The sequence below is a fragment of the Eulemur rufifrons genome, chromosome 29, assembly GCF_041146395.1.
Source record: "Eulemur rufifrons isolate Redbay chromosome 29, OSU_ERuf_1, whole genome shotgun sequence".
NCBI lineage: Eukaryota > Metazoa > Chordata > Mammalia > Primates > Lemuridae > Eulemur > Eulemur rufifrons.
Window position 1 is genome coordinate 8615145 of NC_091011.1, and position 17488 is coordinate 8632632.

Sequence of the window (17488 nt, forward strand, 5' to 3'; positions counted from 1 at the left end):
GAGCCACTGGGTGCTTCTGTGAATTGAAATCAAACATAAGATTCAAAGGAAGAGAGACTGACTTCCCTTCAGCTTGAACTAAGTGAAAAGGTGTAGGGCTCTGAAATCGGACGGTCCTGGGTTCAGATCCCATCTCAGCCACCAATGGGACCTAAAAACCTCCTCCTCTAAGGAAACGCAGCAGTGCTCACCCTCACTGTAGAGTGAATTAAATAATGAAGAGGCGGCGGTTGAAAAGATTATTCCTTCTCCCCAGTCAGACGAAAATCACTGTGTACTATGATAATTCTTACAAATGAAATGTTTTGCCCATCACCTGCCTTTCTCTTGAAGTGATGGAAAGTTCTCTCTAGCTCCGACCCTGTTCTCACCTCACCGTCTGCCTCCTGGCCCCATCCTGCAGGTATCGCGTGACAGTCACAGCGTCCGACAGGGTCAGCAGTGTGGTCTCCGAGCCCCACCTCATCAGGGTGCAGAAGAATATTGTGGCCAATCGGCTCCTGTCCCCCTCCTCAGCTCTGGTAAACGCCAGCGTGGCCTTTGAGTGCAGGATCAACTTTGGCACAGATGTTGCCTACCTGTGGGACTTTGGGGACGGCACCATCACGCTGGGAAGCAGCTCCATCAGTCATGTCTACAGAAGGTGAGCCGCTGCGGGGCAGGCAGAGAAGCATGGGAATCAGCTTCTCAAGGTGTCAGCCGTGGCGTTCCCCGCTACAGACCTGCCTTGCAGTCGATGTAGGTGACAGATACTTACGCAGAGACAAATAAGTCCACCCACGGCTCCCAAGGAGCTCATGGTTCAGAGGACAAACAGAGAGAAAGGTACTTTCCGTACGGGGGCTCTGTGCTGTGCAGGAAGCCTGTGGTGTGGTGGGGACAGCTCGTCCTTTGGAAACTGAGAACCAGCTCACAGTGGCATCTGCACATGAGCTGAAGGTGGAATCTTGGGGAGTTTGCCAAAGGGAAGAGTGGGAGGGGGTTCAGAGATGAAGGCACGAGGGGAGGTACCAAGGGGAGCGGTTTGGAGTGACCGGGGAGATGTGTGCAGGAGGGCGGGATGAGGGAAGGTGGGCAGATTGTACAGGGCCTCCGTGAACACTATCCTTCAGTTCCTCATCTACTGAGCACCCACTGTCTACCTGGGACAGAACATCATGGAGACATGATAAAGTCAGACTAACAGGACTGCTGGTTGGTCAGGGTGAGTTCTAGGACCCGAGTAGGTCAAGTGCTCTCAGTGGGATTCCAGTTCCCACAGCTGTGGGGAGACAAGCATGGCCATGGCTGAGCCTCAGGCTGGTGTGAAGCCTCTGTGCAGCCATAGGGAAATACCAAAGTGTGTAGAATTTTCTAGAAAACAAGGCCCATGAGGGTAGCAGCATCAGGGAAAGATTGCAGACTTCCTCCAGCGCTGGGCTTCCATGAGCATCCATGCCTCAGCGCTGTGCTGGGGAATCCTGAATGGCCCCATCACCAGCCACGGATTCAGGACTTCTCCATTGGATCCGCATCTTCCCGTGGGGAAAGACTTGAGCAGTAGCGCCTGGCAAATTGGCACATGCCCAGGTGGACACCTGGTGGCCTAGGTACGTAGTGCTGTGCTCGGTAGCTCCAGGGGCCCTTGCTGCCCTGTGGAAATGATATGTCTCATTCGGTGCCTCCACCACTGTCTCTAGAGTGTGCCCTGGGTGCTCCGACAGCCTGAGATGATGATGCAGCCTTCATCCCCATCAGTAGGTCCTGCTTTCTTATTGGAGACCCACCCAGGTTGGGGGCCTATCCTGCCCTTCCTGAGTTTGCAGGACCCTAAGAAATTGATCAGGAAAACTAATCCATGGAGCAGGGATTAGAACAGGAAGATCATGCCCAGAGACCCTCAGTTGTGGGTCGGGGTGCCCATCACACAGGGAAAACCCCTGGATCAGCCTGTGGGCAACAGCGGCCCAGGCCATGGCTGCCAGGACGGTTGCCCAGAAAGGGAAGCAGTGTGCCTCACATGGATGGATTGTCTGTATACAGCATGTGACGTCCGTCTGGGAGTTTGGTACCTGGCTTGACCCATGCTGGGTAGACAGCCAGTCCAGCTCAGATGGACAGCGAATGGCGTCTGTGGAGACCAACCCGTGATCCTTGCTGCTGCTTATTCATCGCGTGACTTGCCGTCAGATACTGTAGTTCTGCAGACGTGGGGTGGCTGTGAAGAGTTAATGAAAGCCCCACGTACAGCAGCACCAGTCTGCTTGTTTCTGTGCTTTCTGCCCTCCCAGGGAAGGGGAGTTCACAGTGGAGGTCCGTGCCTTCAATAATGTCAGCAGCGCCACCCTGAGAAGGCGACTTTTCATCGTGCGCAAGCCCTGCCAGCCTCCCCTGGTGAAGAACATGGGGCCTGGGAAGGTCCAGGTAGGGCTGGGGCCTGCGAAACCCTTGACCAGCCTCCTTTCCACCTCTCCTCTGAGTTGGGACCCCCGTTTGGAATCGTGTGAGCTTTGGGGAATGAAGGGCGGCTTTGTCCGGCTCATCCTGCCACAGTTTACACAAAGGAGCGCCTGTAACGGCTTCAGAGCGGGTGGCCTGGGTCCCCTGGGGTGGGGGAAAGGCCTAGCCCAGCCTGAATGGGTGGGGACAGCCTTGCTTCTGGGGTCTGTGTGTGAATGAGTGTTTTATTCACCGATATTACTCTGGCCCTCAGCACGGCTCACTTTGACGAGGGTTTTTTTTTTTTTTTTGCTTAGGCTGAGAACTGTAGCATTTTCAGGAGAAAGGAAAATTTGAATGTATGTGACATCAAAATCAAATAGGGTTGCTTTTATTTCTTTCATTCCTTTGAGGGCTTTGATTTAGAGCAAATTTTCCTTTTCAGGGCAAAAGTGCTCAAATGACACACGGGAATTAAAATCCAAGAGTGAGCTGCATTTGCCAAAATGCTTTCTGTGGCTCCCAGCCCCGAGCGGCAGCCCCTTTGAGTCCCAGGTCGCGGCGGCAGTGGAGATCAGCGAGCACGGCCACGTGCCCCGGCCGCCTCACAGGCGGGACCCTCCTGCCTTTGGGCCAGCGCGCCCCACCCTGCCGGGCAGCCCTCTGGGTGTGGGAGATGCATGGAAACATCCAGGGCAACGGAGCTGGGAGGAGCAGCAGGCAGGGCAGGAGGGTTTCTGCTCCAGTCCTGACTCTGCTGCTAGGTTGGCCATGGACACGGCCTTTTTTTGGAGTTTTTTAAATCAGTAAAACATTTTCGTTTTCTCATCTATAAAACAAAACAATATTGATAATTTCATGTTTTCTTTATGCTTTATTTTATACATTTTCTAAAAGTACGAAGGTAGAAATGGAATCACCTGAAATCCAACGAGCCGGACATAGCCACTATTAATCGTCCAGTGTATTTACTTTCAATATTTTTCTACGGCTTTTTGTGTGGGGGAGCTGTGTGCAAGCACGTGTGTTTGTGAGTGTGTGTTCCTCACAAAACTGGGTTGCAGCGTGACCATTTCCTCTAAAGTCTTTCGATTACGTGATTTTAATGGTGGCAACGTGTTAAGTCATCGATACAAATTATACATCATTTGACAGTGCCCTCATGCTTGAATGTTGTTGTACCCAATTTTCTATCACTACAAATAGCAAATAGCTCGGCAGTGGCAATCTGTACACACCATTCTGCACGTCCGTGGCATTTCCGTAGGAATAATTCCCACAGTTTTCCCAGGACCTTGACAAGCATAGCAGTGTCCTCCTGTGGAAACTCACGTGTCGGGGTCAGAGTCAACTCTCACCCCTGCTGTGCCTTTCGCATTTTTTAATGTCTGTTATTATTAATGTGCAAAAAAATGGCGTCTTAGTATTAAAATTTGGTATAGCCCATATAAATCTGGACAGTTTTATAGCAAATCCCAGAATAATGTTATATTCAGAGTAAAAACAATAAAAATTATTGGAAAGTAATTTACTTTATGACTAAAGTCACTTAAAGAATGCCAAAGGTGAAAAAAAAATCCATTTATAATGAGCACCAAGATTTCTTAAAATCTCATTTTTCAACTCCCTTCAGAAGTTTTTCCCTTACCAATTTTTACGGAAACTTCAGGGGAAAAGTCCTCCAGGGGGAGCCCTTGCACCCAGCATCGGCCCCAGGGTGGAGGCACCCCTGGCTGAGTGGACACTGCCTCCTGAGGTCCCAGCCTGGCTTGCTCCTCAAGCTCATGGAGGGACCTGACTCTAGAGACGTTGGCCCAGGGGTGGGAGGAGGAGAAGGGGCTTGGGAAAGACAGAGTGGCTGGGAGGGACAGGGTTGTGGGTGGGCAGGAGCTAGTATTTCTCGGTATCATTGTCCTTTTTAGCTTATTAATGTTAGAAAATATGTTTTCTACTTATTACTGCTATGTACATTTAAAATTTTTTGTGGAAATTTTTAAGCATAAATGAAAGTAGAAAGAATAGTGCGACAAACCCATCACTTTCAAAGACGAGCAGAGTCATATCACAAGGCCGCCAGAGCCAGGCCAAGAGAGACCCCAGGCCCCGAACGGGCCACTGTGAGCATCTAAAAGATAAGGTCTACAATGGAATGAATAATATTAATATTTTTAGAGATCAGTTTTGCCAAAAGAGAGAGAGAGAGAGATTCCCTTGTTCCCACAGAACAGGCAGGCACACACAGCACGTCAGGCACCGCTGGAAGTAGCTGGTGCTCCAACCTCTTGCTCTGAAACAGGTAATTAAGGGAAAGAATTAAGCATTTATTCTTGTTTTCCCAGACTGTACTTTGGGAAATCTCATAGTCCTAGACGATGAGAAAAACGTTTTTCTTTTTCTTCTATTCTCTTTCATTTTTTTTTAAATCAAAGAACTTTTGTGCATCCAAAATCAAACAATTGCATAATGATATGGAGAGAATCGGAGACAATTAGAGAAATTTGACTATGAACCAGGCTTAGATTATATTAAGAAATCATTGTTCATTTTTAAGATAAAATAATAGTGTTGGGTTTATGTAAGAAAATGTCCTCAGTTTTTAGAGATTTACTATTTAAATTTAGTATTTAAGGATTAAATGTCATAATTTCTGAGAATGACTTCAGAATATTTAAGCAAAGAAAAAACTAGAGAAAGCATGTATCTGTGATGTATATTGTAAATAATTTTCTTTTCTATATATTGATTGAATCTGAAACATATATTTTTGACATTCAGAAGTTTAAAATTTCCATGTAATCAAATCTACCAATATTTTCTTTGACATTTTTCCATTAATTTTATGCATAGAAAGTTTTTTCTCATTATGAGTACTTAAGTATAAATACTTATTCTTTCTTCTTCATTTTTTTTTTAACTTTTTGTTTTTATCTATAAAACAGTTGTAGAGTTTACTCTGGTGCTGTCTAAAGTCCAGCCCTAGGAAGCCCATTCTGTGATTATGCAAACAAATTAATTAGAGATGTACAGTTGAGAGTAAGTATCTAGTAATTTACCATTGCATTAGGTGTGATGGACATTTAATGAGACGTCTTCTCTTTTCAATACTTAGGTGTGGAGGTCTCAGACTGTGAGGTTGGGAGTGACGTTTGAAACTGCTGTCCTCTGTGACATTTCCCAGGGTCTTTCTTACACCTGGAGCTTGATAGACTCTGAGGGGTCCCCTGTCCCCCTCCCTGCTGCTGTGGACACTCACAGACAGACCCTCGTCCTTCCGAGCCACACGCTGGAGTACGGGAGCTACACTGCCCTTGCCAAGGTCAGCTCACCGCCTCTCTATTCTGCTGGCCCAGTGAAACCCACGTGCCCACCACGGCGCAAGAGCTAGGCATTTGTAACTCTACATCTGTTCTAGCCAAGAAAAAAAAAAAGTTTAAAAAAAGTGTAGATAGAATCTTAAGAGAAATGTTTAATCCCCCCAAGAGAACAAATTATGTTCAAACACTGGCAAAGGAATAGATGGAAAAACTCCTTCCAATTTGTTTAGCAAAACCTTCCAGTGCACCTGCCTCGAATGAGCCGAGTGCTGGCGCGGGATGTCAGGAGAACACGCGCCTCCGCAGTGTTGGGCTCCTCACCCAGAGTGGGGGCAGCATCAGAGGGCAGCCACGCGAGAGGCAGCCACCATGACCGCCTGGCACTCTGGCCCTCAGCAGGCTGGAAAGTGGTGAAGATATGTGAGGTAGAGGAGGGAGCGGTCACTTCTGCAAGAGTGGGCTTTGTGAAAGGGGTCCTGAAAAGAGAGTGGAGAAAGGGTGTAGAAAGGGGTGTGGGAGCAATAGATCGGCAAAGGTGAGGAAGGGATGGGGGACAGGGAGCAGACCCTGGTGGGACAGATGGCGGCCAGGGGTCGGGAGAGGCCAGGCAGGGGGCCAGATGGTGACCCCAGGACATGTGCGGTGAAGGAACTGTGCTCTCTTTGATCTGTGGGGTGCGCGGTCCTACTGAGCATCATTCCCAGCTCGTGCCTGGAGCGGCTCACCACGGGTTCCTCAGCACCCACGCTGGCCTTGACCTTGCTCAAGGAGCCAAGTCCACCGACTCTGTTCTGGAATGTCACAGTAATGCAAGCCCTGAAAAGAGTTTCCAGACGCTTCCTCCTAGTTTCCGAGAGTGTTTCACTGTGAACTAGACCAGTCACAAGGGCCGAGTGACAGAGGGCTGCAGACCGGGCTTTGGGAGCACTGCTCTACGTGCAGGTAGTGGCGAGAATTACAGGCTTCCCAGCATGCGGCAGACTCCCTTTTGGAAATGTTAATTGGGAAAGAGTTGGGAACAGATTGGAGGGTGGGATGTTGGGAGAGTATTCTAATAGTGAAGTCAAGAAATAGTGAGAAACTGAGCCAGGCGGTGGTGGGAAGGCTGGGGGATTAGGGGCCAGTGACCCACTGTGGTGACTAATTGTAGGAATCAAAGGGGAAACTCAAAGAAAAACCTGTAAGACTGGCTGGTGGGGGAGAGTGAGGCTGCTCTTCGTTTCCTTCCTGCCGGTGGAGCACTGTCTGTATCTGGCTCTGGGAAGATGGAAACAAGGGGAGAAGAGACTGGGGTCCAGCGGTGATTCCGTGTTTTGCAAGTTGAGGCTGGCATTTAGGAGGGGTGTTCCGGCGGCGTGCCCGTCACGGGAGCGGGCTGGGGGCATAGCTGGAGCTGGGGCCGATGGGAAGCCGTCTGTGCAGACGGGAGAGCTGGAGCGGGGTGTGAGCTCAGCCTCCTGCCTGGGTGGGAAGCCACACCTTCAGGGGACCAGAGGAGAGAAAAGGACTTGGAGAGGAGGCCCGGCTTTTGGCATCTGTGTATCCCGTGATAAGTGTCATAAGGATTCATGCTACCAGTTTTACTTGTTTCATTTTAAAATAGTGGAAATGTTTTATTAGTTATATGCCAAAAAAAAAAAATCGCTTGTTCCTGATTCGGTCTTGCTTAATCTAAGTTTACAACCTTTACTGCTCACCCTCACGTGGACAAGAGCAAGTAGGCTTTCTGTGTCTGTGACTAACTGTGGGATCTCCTGGCACTGGAGTTTCTGGGAAGCAGATTCCTACGGTGGTAGATTAAGCCAGACTGAAGTGGCGCAGGCAGGACTCCTGTGACTCAAGTGGGCACCGTCCCCCTCAGCCGTAACTTCCTGGTGCCCGAGTGGGTGAGCACTGCCTGGACAGGCCGCCTGGCCAGCCTCCTAGAGTGGCCTCACTCTGGCGTTCCTTCACCTGGTGTGTGGCCTTTAGCTTTGCAGACCATAAGTGTCTTATCACATTAGGAAGAAATCACTGCTCTTCACGCTGGTTCATGCTGTGTGAGGTCGCAAATGAGTGCTGCATGACCCAGAGGGTCAGGAGGAAAGGAGTCGCCGGCGTGGCCCCAGGCTTCCCTGTCCCTGCCCCAGCTCTGTGAGGGGTGCGGCTGGAGCACGACTGGGGAGGGGCGGCGTGGTCAATAAGAGCAGGTGCTGAGAGCCCTGGGGGCTCTGGACAGCGGGGTTCCCAGGCCCCTCTCTGGGCAGTGTGGAAGGGGTCAGGGCTAGGGCCTAAGCTTGCTTGGTAGCCACATCGCTACCCTTCAGGAGGCTCCTGCCCGTCGTCCTCTAGCTCTTGGAGACCTTCTGAGCAATGCGGTGCTCCTGCCGTCTCCGCCCTCCCCCTCATGCGTTGTGTCCACCCTCCCCCTCATGCGTTGTGTCTAGCCGTCAAGCTCGCAGTTTCTGAAGCTCCTTGCCCTCCCTGCATCTTTCTCCTCGCTCCCCACGCTGTGCTTCCCCCGACCTTTGCAGAGCGATAGCCTGGGAGCAGCCGAGCAGGCAGAGGTTGGAGGTGTGAGAGGGAGTTTGGATCCTATGGTCGTTCCATTGTCCGGTGCCACTCAGGAGACTGACCGGACCCGCAGGGAACCTCGTGCATCCGTAGGAAGAAAATCCAGAATGACTGGGGCCGAGACCCAGTGAGAGAACAGCAAGTGTTAAACTGTATTTCTTTCAAACTGCATCAAACTTTTAAAAGAACACCTTGAATGCCTTATTTATAAAATGTTTCACTATTCCTGAGGTTAAAAATATCTTTCTTAAATTTCATTTGCATTACTTAAAGTCCATAATATGTTTGGGGGTTAGAAAGAAGCAGCTTAAAGATAAAGAAAGCTGGACAAGAGCCAGGCCGTGGAACAATCCAGGCGACGGAGGAGGTTTGGGAAGGGGGTATGCCTACACAATGAGTGCATTGCGCACCGTTTGGGGAATGGTAATGCTTGAAGGTGCTGACTCGGGAAGGGGGGGTGGGGAAGGGAGGGATATATACCTACATGATGGGTGCAACGCGTACTATCGGGGGAACAGACACGCCTGGAGCTCTGACTTGGGGGGAAAGGCGGTACATGGGCAACGTATGTAACTTGCAATTCTGTATCCCCCATAACAATAAGATGATATAAAGTAAAATAAAAAAAAGAGATTATAAAAATAAGATGACAATAAAAAAAAAAAAAGAAAAGAAAATGGAAACACAACATACCAAAACTTAATGCGAGCAGCAAAAGCAGTTCTAGTAAGGAAATTTGTAACAATAAATGCCTATATCAAAAACAAAGAAAGAAACAAGAAACAAGAAAACAAGAAACAAACAAGAAACTGTAAACAATCTAACATTACATCTCAAGGAACTAGAAAAAGAACAACTAAGCCCAAAGTTAGCAGAGGAAAGGAAATAAAAATCAGAGCAGAAATAAATGAAATAGAGGGAAAAAATTGAAAAAAAAAAAAAAGAAAGAAAACTGCATGGAAAGTTGTCATTGTGTTTGCAAACTAGGAAAATCCCAACTTGGTACGTTAACACTGACTCAGCAAAGCGTTCACCCTCTCGTGGGCTCCAGCCACGTCTCTGGTGGCACACAGCAGGGTGGTTATTTTGACAAATACGACTGGTTTAGTTGGAGCCGAGGGTGCATTTAGACTCACCAGTTTCCTTTCTAGTTTTGAGACGAGTGTGGCTGCAGTGAGTCCCTGCCTTGTCCCTGAGTGATGCCCCCTGTCCTTGGCCCGGCAGGTGCAGATCAGAGGCAGCGTGGTGCACAGCAACTACTGTGTGGGCCTGGAGGTGCGGGCCCGGGCCCCGGTCAGCGTGATCTCCGAGGGCACACACCTGTTCGTCCCCAGGACCGCCTCGCCCCCCATCGTCCTCAGAGGGACCCAGTCCTTCGACCCTGACGATCCTGGGGCCACTCTCAGGTGAGCACCACAGAGCTGTGCGGCCGCCCAGGCTCCACCTTCCCACACTCGGGCTCTGGAACACTGGGACAGTAATTAGCAATATTTCAGTGCATCAGCTTTCACAAGTTGAACTGGTTTATTTAGGATCAAAATATAAGGACCTTAGGAAAGGGGTAGAAGTAAAACTGGAGTAGCTTTTAAGGTGGTGTTTGAAGTAAGATCTGTTCTGGAATGTGAGGTTGAAGTGTTGCTGTTATTAAACTCTGGGGTGGTGAGGTGCCTTTGGGTGGGGGGCCTTGGCTCCCGAGTGCTGTGCGTGTCCAGGTGGGCGGCTCTCCTGCTGTTGGCAGCTCCGGCTCATAGCTTGGTCCTCCTCTCTGTCCACACCCTGTCCTGAGTGGCCCCTCCCATGTCCTGACATGGATCCATCCGTGATCCCCGAGCGGTAGCCTCAGACACGCATCGTCTGTCCAGACCGCTCCCCCGACTCCGGGCTGTATGACGTCCAGCCCCTGCACCGCCCTCTCAACTCTTGTCCAGCCCCTAGAGACCGCTCAGCCACAAACCTACCTTCTCCCGGTCAGCCTGCCCGTCTCCCCCTAGGCAAGGATCCTTCCTTGGCACTTAGGCCAAAAACTTCAGTGGCATCCTTGACTTCCCTTTTTCAGCTCTTCCTTAAACGCCGACTCCACACCACCTCCCTGCCGCGGCCCAGGCTGAGCCAGGGTCTGGGGCTCCTGGCCAGTCTCCCCGCCTCCCTCCTCCCCTGTAGCCAGTTCTCCAAGGCAGAGACCTGACTTCACAGCTCGATGCTCCCTGCCCCCTTGTATACTCAGAGTGGAAGCTGACATCCTCACGCTGCCATGCCAGTGTTACCTGCCCCCAACCCACTAAGGCTTCAGCTGCCCCTTCCTGCCTCCACTGCTTGCTCTGTGTGGGCCCGTGGCCCATCCTCAGAGCTGCTCGGAGGTACCTGGCATGCGTCTCCCCCAGCTCCTTGCAACAAGGGTTCTTTCTGCACTTCCTCCCTTGGTTCACCCAGCATCTGCCACCACCCCCTTCCTTGATTTGTTGCTCAAACATCACCTTCCCAGTGAGGCCCACCCTGAGACCCCATTTAAAATGCAGAATCCTATCCTGATTCAATGGAGTGCTTCTCCATAGCAGTGTTCTCCTCTGACCTGGAGCATTTGCTCACTTGTGGTCACTGTCCACTAACCGTCTCCCGTGGAATGTGAGCTCTGGGAAGGGGGCTCTCGTCTGATATATCCCCTGTGCCTGGCACGGAGCAGCTGGTCAGTGAATATTTATTTGTACATAGACACATGAGTTCCTTCGTTTTCTCAACCCTGTGATCACACACATATTTGCTGTGTTCTTGGTGTGGAGGTTGGTGTTTCTATTTAGTCCAGGGACGTGAAAGGCTGACTGAGTCCAAGCACGTGCTCTGGGCAAAGCCCTCAGCTGGCTGTGCGGCTCCTCTTCTCCGCTAAGGAGACACAGGCTGTGTCTTGTTCATCCCACCTCCCTGCCCCCAGCACCCAGCATGCTTCCTGAAAACAAGACCTCAGTGTGTGGCTGCTGAAATGAGCTGAATTTGCTCCTTGCAAGTAAAAAATATTCCGACTGAATCCCAGAGCAGTTGCTCCACACAGCCCGGGGGCTGGGGCTGGTGCTCCTGCCTGGTGGGGTGGCTAACTAGCAGCTGTAGCGCTGCATCACGCAAGCTTTGCACAGAGGTCTAGAATATAGTACCTGCAAACCAGACAGAGAAAATGCACCGTTAAGAGATCAATGGCAGCTCAGACGTAGGTGGCACCTTTGGAAAGGGCTCACTGCTGGGGAATGGCCCAGCCACAGGCATTTCTGTTGCTCCCTGCTGGGACTGCTCGTCTGAGTGTGTGTCCCCGCTACATTAAGACCTACCTGCTCAAGGCGGGGGACGATGCTGTCTTCTTGTTTGACCTGGATGGAGCACCCGCATTTATCTTGTTGGATGTGGCAATTGTCATACTGCAGGGATATCATGAGACTGGGAGGAGAGACACCTGGAGTCTGTCTCCCCGTCCTGCCTCTCACTAGCTGTGGGGCTGGGCAGCTCCTGAGGCCTCCGAGCACATTTTCTTCCTGAAAGGGGGCTACTGTGGCATTCTCACCTGTCACGTAGATTGTCACGAGGGTGAGGTGCAGTGTCTGAGAAGTGCTCGAGGGGGCGCGGCTGTGTTACCTGGGAGGGGGCAGAGGTGGGAGCAGAGGGGATGTCCGTGCACAGAGGGGTGGGAGCACGGCGTGGCCGTGCATGGTCAGGGCCTCGTGCCAGTGAGCTGGGAGGGGCCAACGCAAGCCCCACCCGAGCTGGTGGTTCTGCTGCCCTGGTGCAGCCCCCACGTCACTTAGTTCCCTCAGAGAGGGAGGGAGGCAGCATCCCTCCGCACCCACATGTCCCCTTGCACCTCCTGCCATCTGGGATACCCACACCGTGATGGCTTCTCCCACAGGTACCACTGGGAATGCACGGCTGCCAGCTCACCTGGGCAGCCCTGCTTCGACTCCTCCACTCCACACCACCTGGACACCCGGGCTGCCACCATTTCCTTTGCAACGAAATGGCTCAGCAACCGCTATGACCAGTTCCTTGTGACACTGACTATCTCCAGTGGCGGCCGGAACTCTTCTGAGGCCCAGGTGTTCCTGTCCACCCGCCCTGACTCGGCCTTCAGGTACCACCTTCCCTGTGTTCCACACAGCTCAGCACATGGGTGTCCCGCTGGCACTGGCAGCCACGAAAGGAATCCGCTGTGCACAGCCAGCAGTTGGGGTTGGCCGCGCAGGGTCCTACTGCTCAGGTCAGGACGGGGCTCGGGAAGCAGATCGCGCGCTTGGGCCGACCTCTGGGCAGCGTCCGATCGGCTGTGCACACGGTGAGGGCCAACACTGCCTGGGGTTCTGAGTGGGACCTCAGTGGGATCCCTCCTGTCGTAGGGCCTGCCTCCAAGATGGGGGACGGAACCGGGGCTTTGGGCCAAAGCTAGAAGGAGGCAAAGTCACTGCGTTCCCAGCCAGGGGCTCCAGGCCTCTGCCTGGCTGACCAGACACCAGCGTGGGCCCAGCTGTGACATCTGAAACTGTGAAGGGGGCAGGAGCAAAGACATGCTGTGACCCAGACCCAAAGCCCCTGCAGCACTGAGGTCAGAACAGCATTCACAGGTCACACGTTCCCTAGATACCAAGTACGTGGTGCCAGGACTCAGCTGACTGCCGGGCTGGGTGTGGGCACAGCTGCTCCCTGGCCTCCCACTCCAAGGACTGGGCCATTAAGTGAGTGTGCAAGGGGGCCGGGGCCCAGGTCACCTGCTTTAGCGGCTCCCCCATGGGCTGGAAGCTGGAGTCCACCCAGGGAGCAGTGCTGGACTGGCCCACTGCCCGCAGCCCTGTGTGTCACCTGGAAGGCCCCAGGAAGGTTGCTCTGCTTCCATCATTGGCCCCTGCAAGGGGCCTGGGCAGCTACTACCATCCCGTATGTGGGCTAGGTGTGTCCTGGAAGGCTTCCTGGAGGGGGAAGCAAATCTGCTGTCCTCAGAGGTCAGAAACCCCTGAACTGGAATTCGGGATTTCAGGATTAGACTCAGTAGATGAGAATGGGCCATGACAGTGGGCCCCACAGTCACCAGAGCTGCCTGGGGTCCCCACATACTTGGCCACCTCAGGTCATCTAAGGCTCCAATGCATAGTAAAAGTGAACAAATGCCAGCATAAAACTACAAAAGTGGGGGCACAATTTAAATCATTAAATTTAATAAATTAAACACTTTTACTTGTATTCCAAAACTACAACACACTATACAATTCTGCTACTCATGAGATAATTATAGAGTTCATTTCAGAGTCTTCATTCACTGAGTGCCAAAGCTGTTGGATGAGCATCTTTCGATCCTGTCGGGAAGGGCTGGGCCTGTGTGGTGACATCCAGGAAGGGCTGGGCCTGTGTGGTGACATCCCCAGGGGTTCTGGGCCAGACGGGCTCTCCTTGCCCATGTCCACCCTCACCCCACCCCCACCTTCACCCGCCAAGCACGCACATGCTGGGAGACTCACACACGCACACGCTTACATACTCACACACGCACACACCATACACAGACACACATGCACATGTGTGGCACACACGGACAGGCTGGGCCCTGTGGAAGCTACGTGGCCTTCCTGCCGTGGCCCCTCTTGGCTCCTGCACTTGGAGCTGTGAGTCTGAGATACAGGCCATCAGGTGCGGGGCGGGGGACGCTCACAGGGGATACCACGCACTGCACACCCGCTCAGAGAGTCTCCACTGTCCTCAGCCTTCTAAAGGCTCCCCAAGTCCTGCAGAGTGAAATCAGCAGGGAGACCAGAGGACCTGTCAGGGGTGGCGTGGGACACAGGCCCAGGGTGGGTCCAGGCTGGGGGTGTGGACAGCCCATGACCCATGGCCTGGTGCAGAGAGAAGGCGGGGCAGAGGCGGGGGTGGCTTCTTACTCCATGAGCATTTAAGGCCTCATGGGAATGGCAAAGGCGGACGGCGCTGGCAAGGCCTGGGAGAAGGTGCATTTGTGGCTGGTAGAAGCAAGCCCTGTGGCAGTGGCAAAGCAAGGACGTGCGGTGGACACCACTGTCCTGTGGTAAGGTTGGCCAGAGCTCAGGCGTGGGGTGAGGAGGACCCTCACCTCTGTGTGACCTGGAGGAAGTCACACAGCCTCTCTGAACTCAGCAGGGCACTAGGGCGCTGGCCTTGCAGCGTCTCACCCGTGTGAGATCAGGTGCTGCTGGCGGTGACCCTGGTGCCGTGTCAGCCCTCCGTACGCTCCGTCACAGGGGCTGTGATGCTGCGATTGAATTTCCATAATGAAGATCCAAGGTGGGCGATTTAAACATGCTTAACGTGAATGAATGTGGCCAAGGAGCCCTCACATTGTTTTCCTAAAATCTAAAACTTTGTATGTTCCAGATTCGTCCACATCTCCTGGGTCAACTTTAAAGACACCTTTGTCAACTGGAATGAAGAACTTTCTCTTCAAGCTGCCTGTGAAGACTGTGGTGAAACACCAAATCTTTCTTACTCCTGGGATCTCTTTTTAGTCAATGCAACAGAAAAGAATAGGGTGGAAGGTAAAAATTATGATTTGCTTTATTGCATTGATGGAGGAAAAATCTCAGGGTTATTGTGAGATTGCTAAGATTTTGCAAAGGACAATCCCAGGGTGTCTGAGCACCCCATCGAGTGACGGCGCTTCCCAGCCCGTCTTGTCTGTGCACTCACAGGGGCTCTGTGTGGCCTCAGCAGGAGAGGTGACAGCAGGAGAGGTGACGCCCTCGGGCTGCTTTTCCCCCTCGGTGTGACGAGGGAGGGTGACCAGCGTCCATCCGGGCAGTTCAGTTGGGTTAGAACCGCAGTAAACTGCTCAGGAGGACCTGGGGCACGAGCTCCTGTCCAGAGGGCTGTGCTTCTCACCGTCTTGCCCGTCTTTCGGGGCAGCTGCATGGTGCGGGGGCGGCGAGCAGAGGGACCAGGACAGAAGGCCTGTGCCCGTCCCCCTCCACACTGCCAGCGGGTGACTTAGGCACCTCTCTGAGATTCAGTTTTCCTGGATGGAGTTGGGGATAGTGCTACCCCACAGCGTGGTGGCAGGGCTGAGTACAGCCATGTGCCAGAGCACGTGGGGCACTAGTGACTGACTGCAGGTGTTGTGGGGCCCTCGGGCGTGAGCCAGGAGCGAGACAGAGTCTTCGCTTGGTGGTATTTGGGATCAGAGACGTGGCTCTGACTGACAAACAGAGGGGCCCTGTTCCTTCCTGCAGCAAGGCTGGTGCTGAGCCCCCGCTGACCTTCACACTTCTTTTTTTAATCCACTCAATGAGGCCAGACAAAGCTTCCCTGAGCAGAGCTCTGAGTACAACCGGCCTCGGCAGCCACGGGGACATGAAGACATAGAGTGCAATTGTGCCTTTCTTTGCAAGAGAGGCATTCCCAAATTCTTTTAGGTAAATTGAATTTTCCTGAATCAAAGCCCAGGCTGAATAGATTAGAAGAGCTTGCAAAGGAAACACATTCAGTGGTTGAACTTTCCAGCAAAGTGAATGATGGCCCCTGCGTTGACCTGTGTCAAAGAATCTGGCTCTCCTGCGGTTGCAAGTAAAAGCTGACTTTATCGAGAGGTCATTTGTGTATTCATGGCATTTTTTTTCTTTGTTATTGACCCTTTATCATAAATTCTAACAACAATTTTTAGAACTGTTATACTAGATGCTTACTGGTAGGTAGGGGAGTAAAGATTAAGAGAAACTCCATGTGCCCCATTGTTTCCTGAAGACACACGACTAACCCATGCCAGGTGCATAGCATTTGGCAACCCCCCTCAGACTGGGTAGAGCAAATGCCAGGAGAAATGGCAGTGAATTCTGTGTTCCATTCATGTATGTTTGCTTCCTACTGTTGGCCAGCATGCCACCAGGTGAAAACCACGCTCACACTCTTTATCTAGCAAGTGTAGGTTTTCAGATTCACATCAGAGTTACTTGAAACAGAGCATCCTCACTAGGCGTGGTGGCTCACACCTGTTACCCTAGCACTTTGAGAGATTGGAGCAGGAGGATCACTTGAGGCCAGGAGTTCGAGACCAGCCTGGCAACATAGTGGGACCTTATCTCTACTCACAGGAGGCTAAGTTGGGAAGATTGTTTGAGCCCAGGCTTTCGAGGCTGCAGTGAGCTTTGATTGTGCCACTGCACTCCAGCCTTGGTGACAGAGTGAGACCCTTTCTCTAGGGTCTTTATATATATAACAAAGAATCCCTTGTATAATCTGTAGGCTTTTATAAGCAAATGATTTTTATTTGGGGTCCAAAATTTTAACACTGTCAAATGTTTGCTGAAGTTCCCTTTTGCAGAGCTGCAGGGCTGCTGGGCTCCTTGGGACTTGGTGCCATTCTGAAGTTACCAGAGCCAAGCCTGCTGTCCACTGGGCCCAGCCTGGCAGATCCTGATGTGACGACCACGCTGTTCTCACGGGAGTCGTCACCACAGACCCTGGGCAGGCCTGTCCTTTCAGCTCTGGGGAGAACCTCCACAGAACTCACAGCTGGTGCCCCCCGGATTCCTGCTACTGGAGACTCCAAGGTCCCTGGGGAGGCCCCCAAGGAAGGGCCACCAGACCCAGAGCCAGGGTCACAGGGTGAGAGATCCCCGATGACCAGCCCCTCTGACAGAAGTTGGCCCCTAACCAGCCCTGCTCCTCACCTCTCCGGTAAGTTCCCCCTTCCCTGCACGTCATCCTTCTTGTCTGGGCCCCAAAGTTACCTTTGGAAGCAGGAATCTGGGGGGTCAGGTGTGAGAGCACATCTGCACAGGCCTTTAAGTCAGAGACTGCCGAGCTCACACCCACCACTTGCTAATTGTGCTATGCTCATTGAGTCTCGGGGTCCTCACCTCTGAACTGGGACAATGACGAGCCCAGGCAGGTTCTGAGGGTGCATTGAGGTCCTGTGTGTGCAGTATTTGGGCTGCAGTCAGCGTTCACTCCACATCAGTTTCCTCATCCTCCTCATCCTCCTCCCCTGCCCTAGTGATGGATTGCTTCACCTTATCACTGGGTTTCAGGCTGGACGGGAGCTATTTTGGTGCTCAGAAAAGGAGAGAAAAGGCAGCTGTCAGTGAGACAAGCTTTAGCCTGGTACCTGCCCATCCCTCCCTATTCCTCACTGGGCGAGGCCGGTTGGTTTTATTGCTCACACCCGGGCCCGGCAGGCCCTTGCCAGCACCGCCGCACTCTGGGCCTTGGGCTGG

The 17488-nt window shown here is 52.3% G+C and overlaps 1 protein-coding gene across 1 annotated transcript in view; it reads left to right on the top strand.

The window, feature by feature from the left end:
* The window catches only part of PKD1L1 (polycystin 1 like 1, transient receptor potential channel interacting), a 133938-nt gene that overhangs the window by 21889 nt on the left and 94561 nt on the right, over positions 1–17488 (top strand). Inside the window, exons 9-15 of the mRNA XM_069461631.1 lie at positions 404–643; positions 2271–2403; positions 5528–5734; positions 9510–9691; positions 12172–12393; positions 14655–14815; positions 16581–16949. Of these exons, the coding sequence (XP_069317732.1) occupies positions 404–643; positions 2271–2403; positions 5528–5734; positions 9510–9691; positions 12172–12393; positions 14655–14815; positions 16581–16949 (1514 nt within the window). The remainder of the gene's footprint in view (positions 1–403; positions 644–2270; positions 2404–5527; positions 5735–9509; positions 9692–12171; positions 12394–14654; positions 14816–16580; positions 16950–17488) is intronic.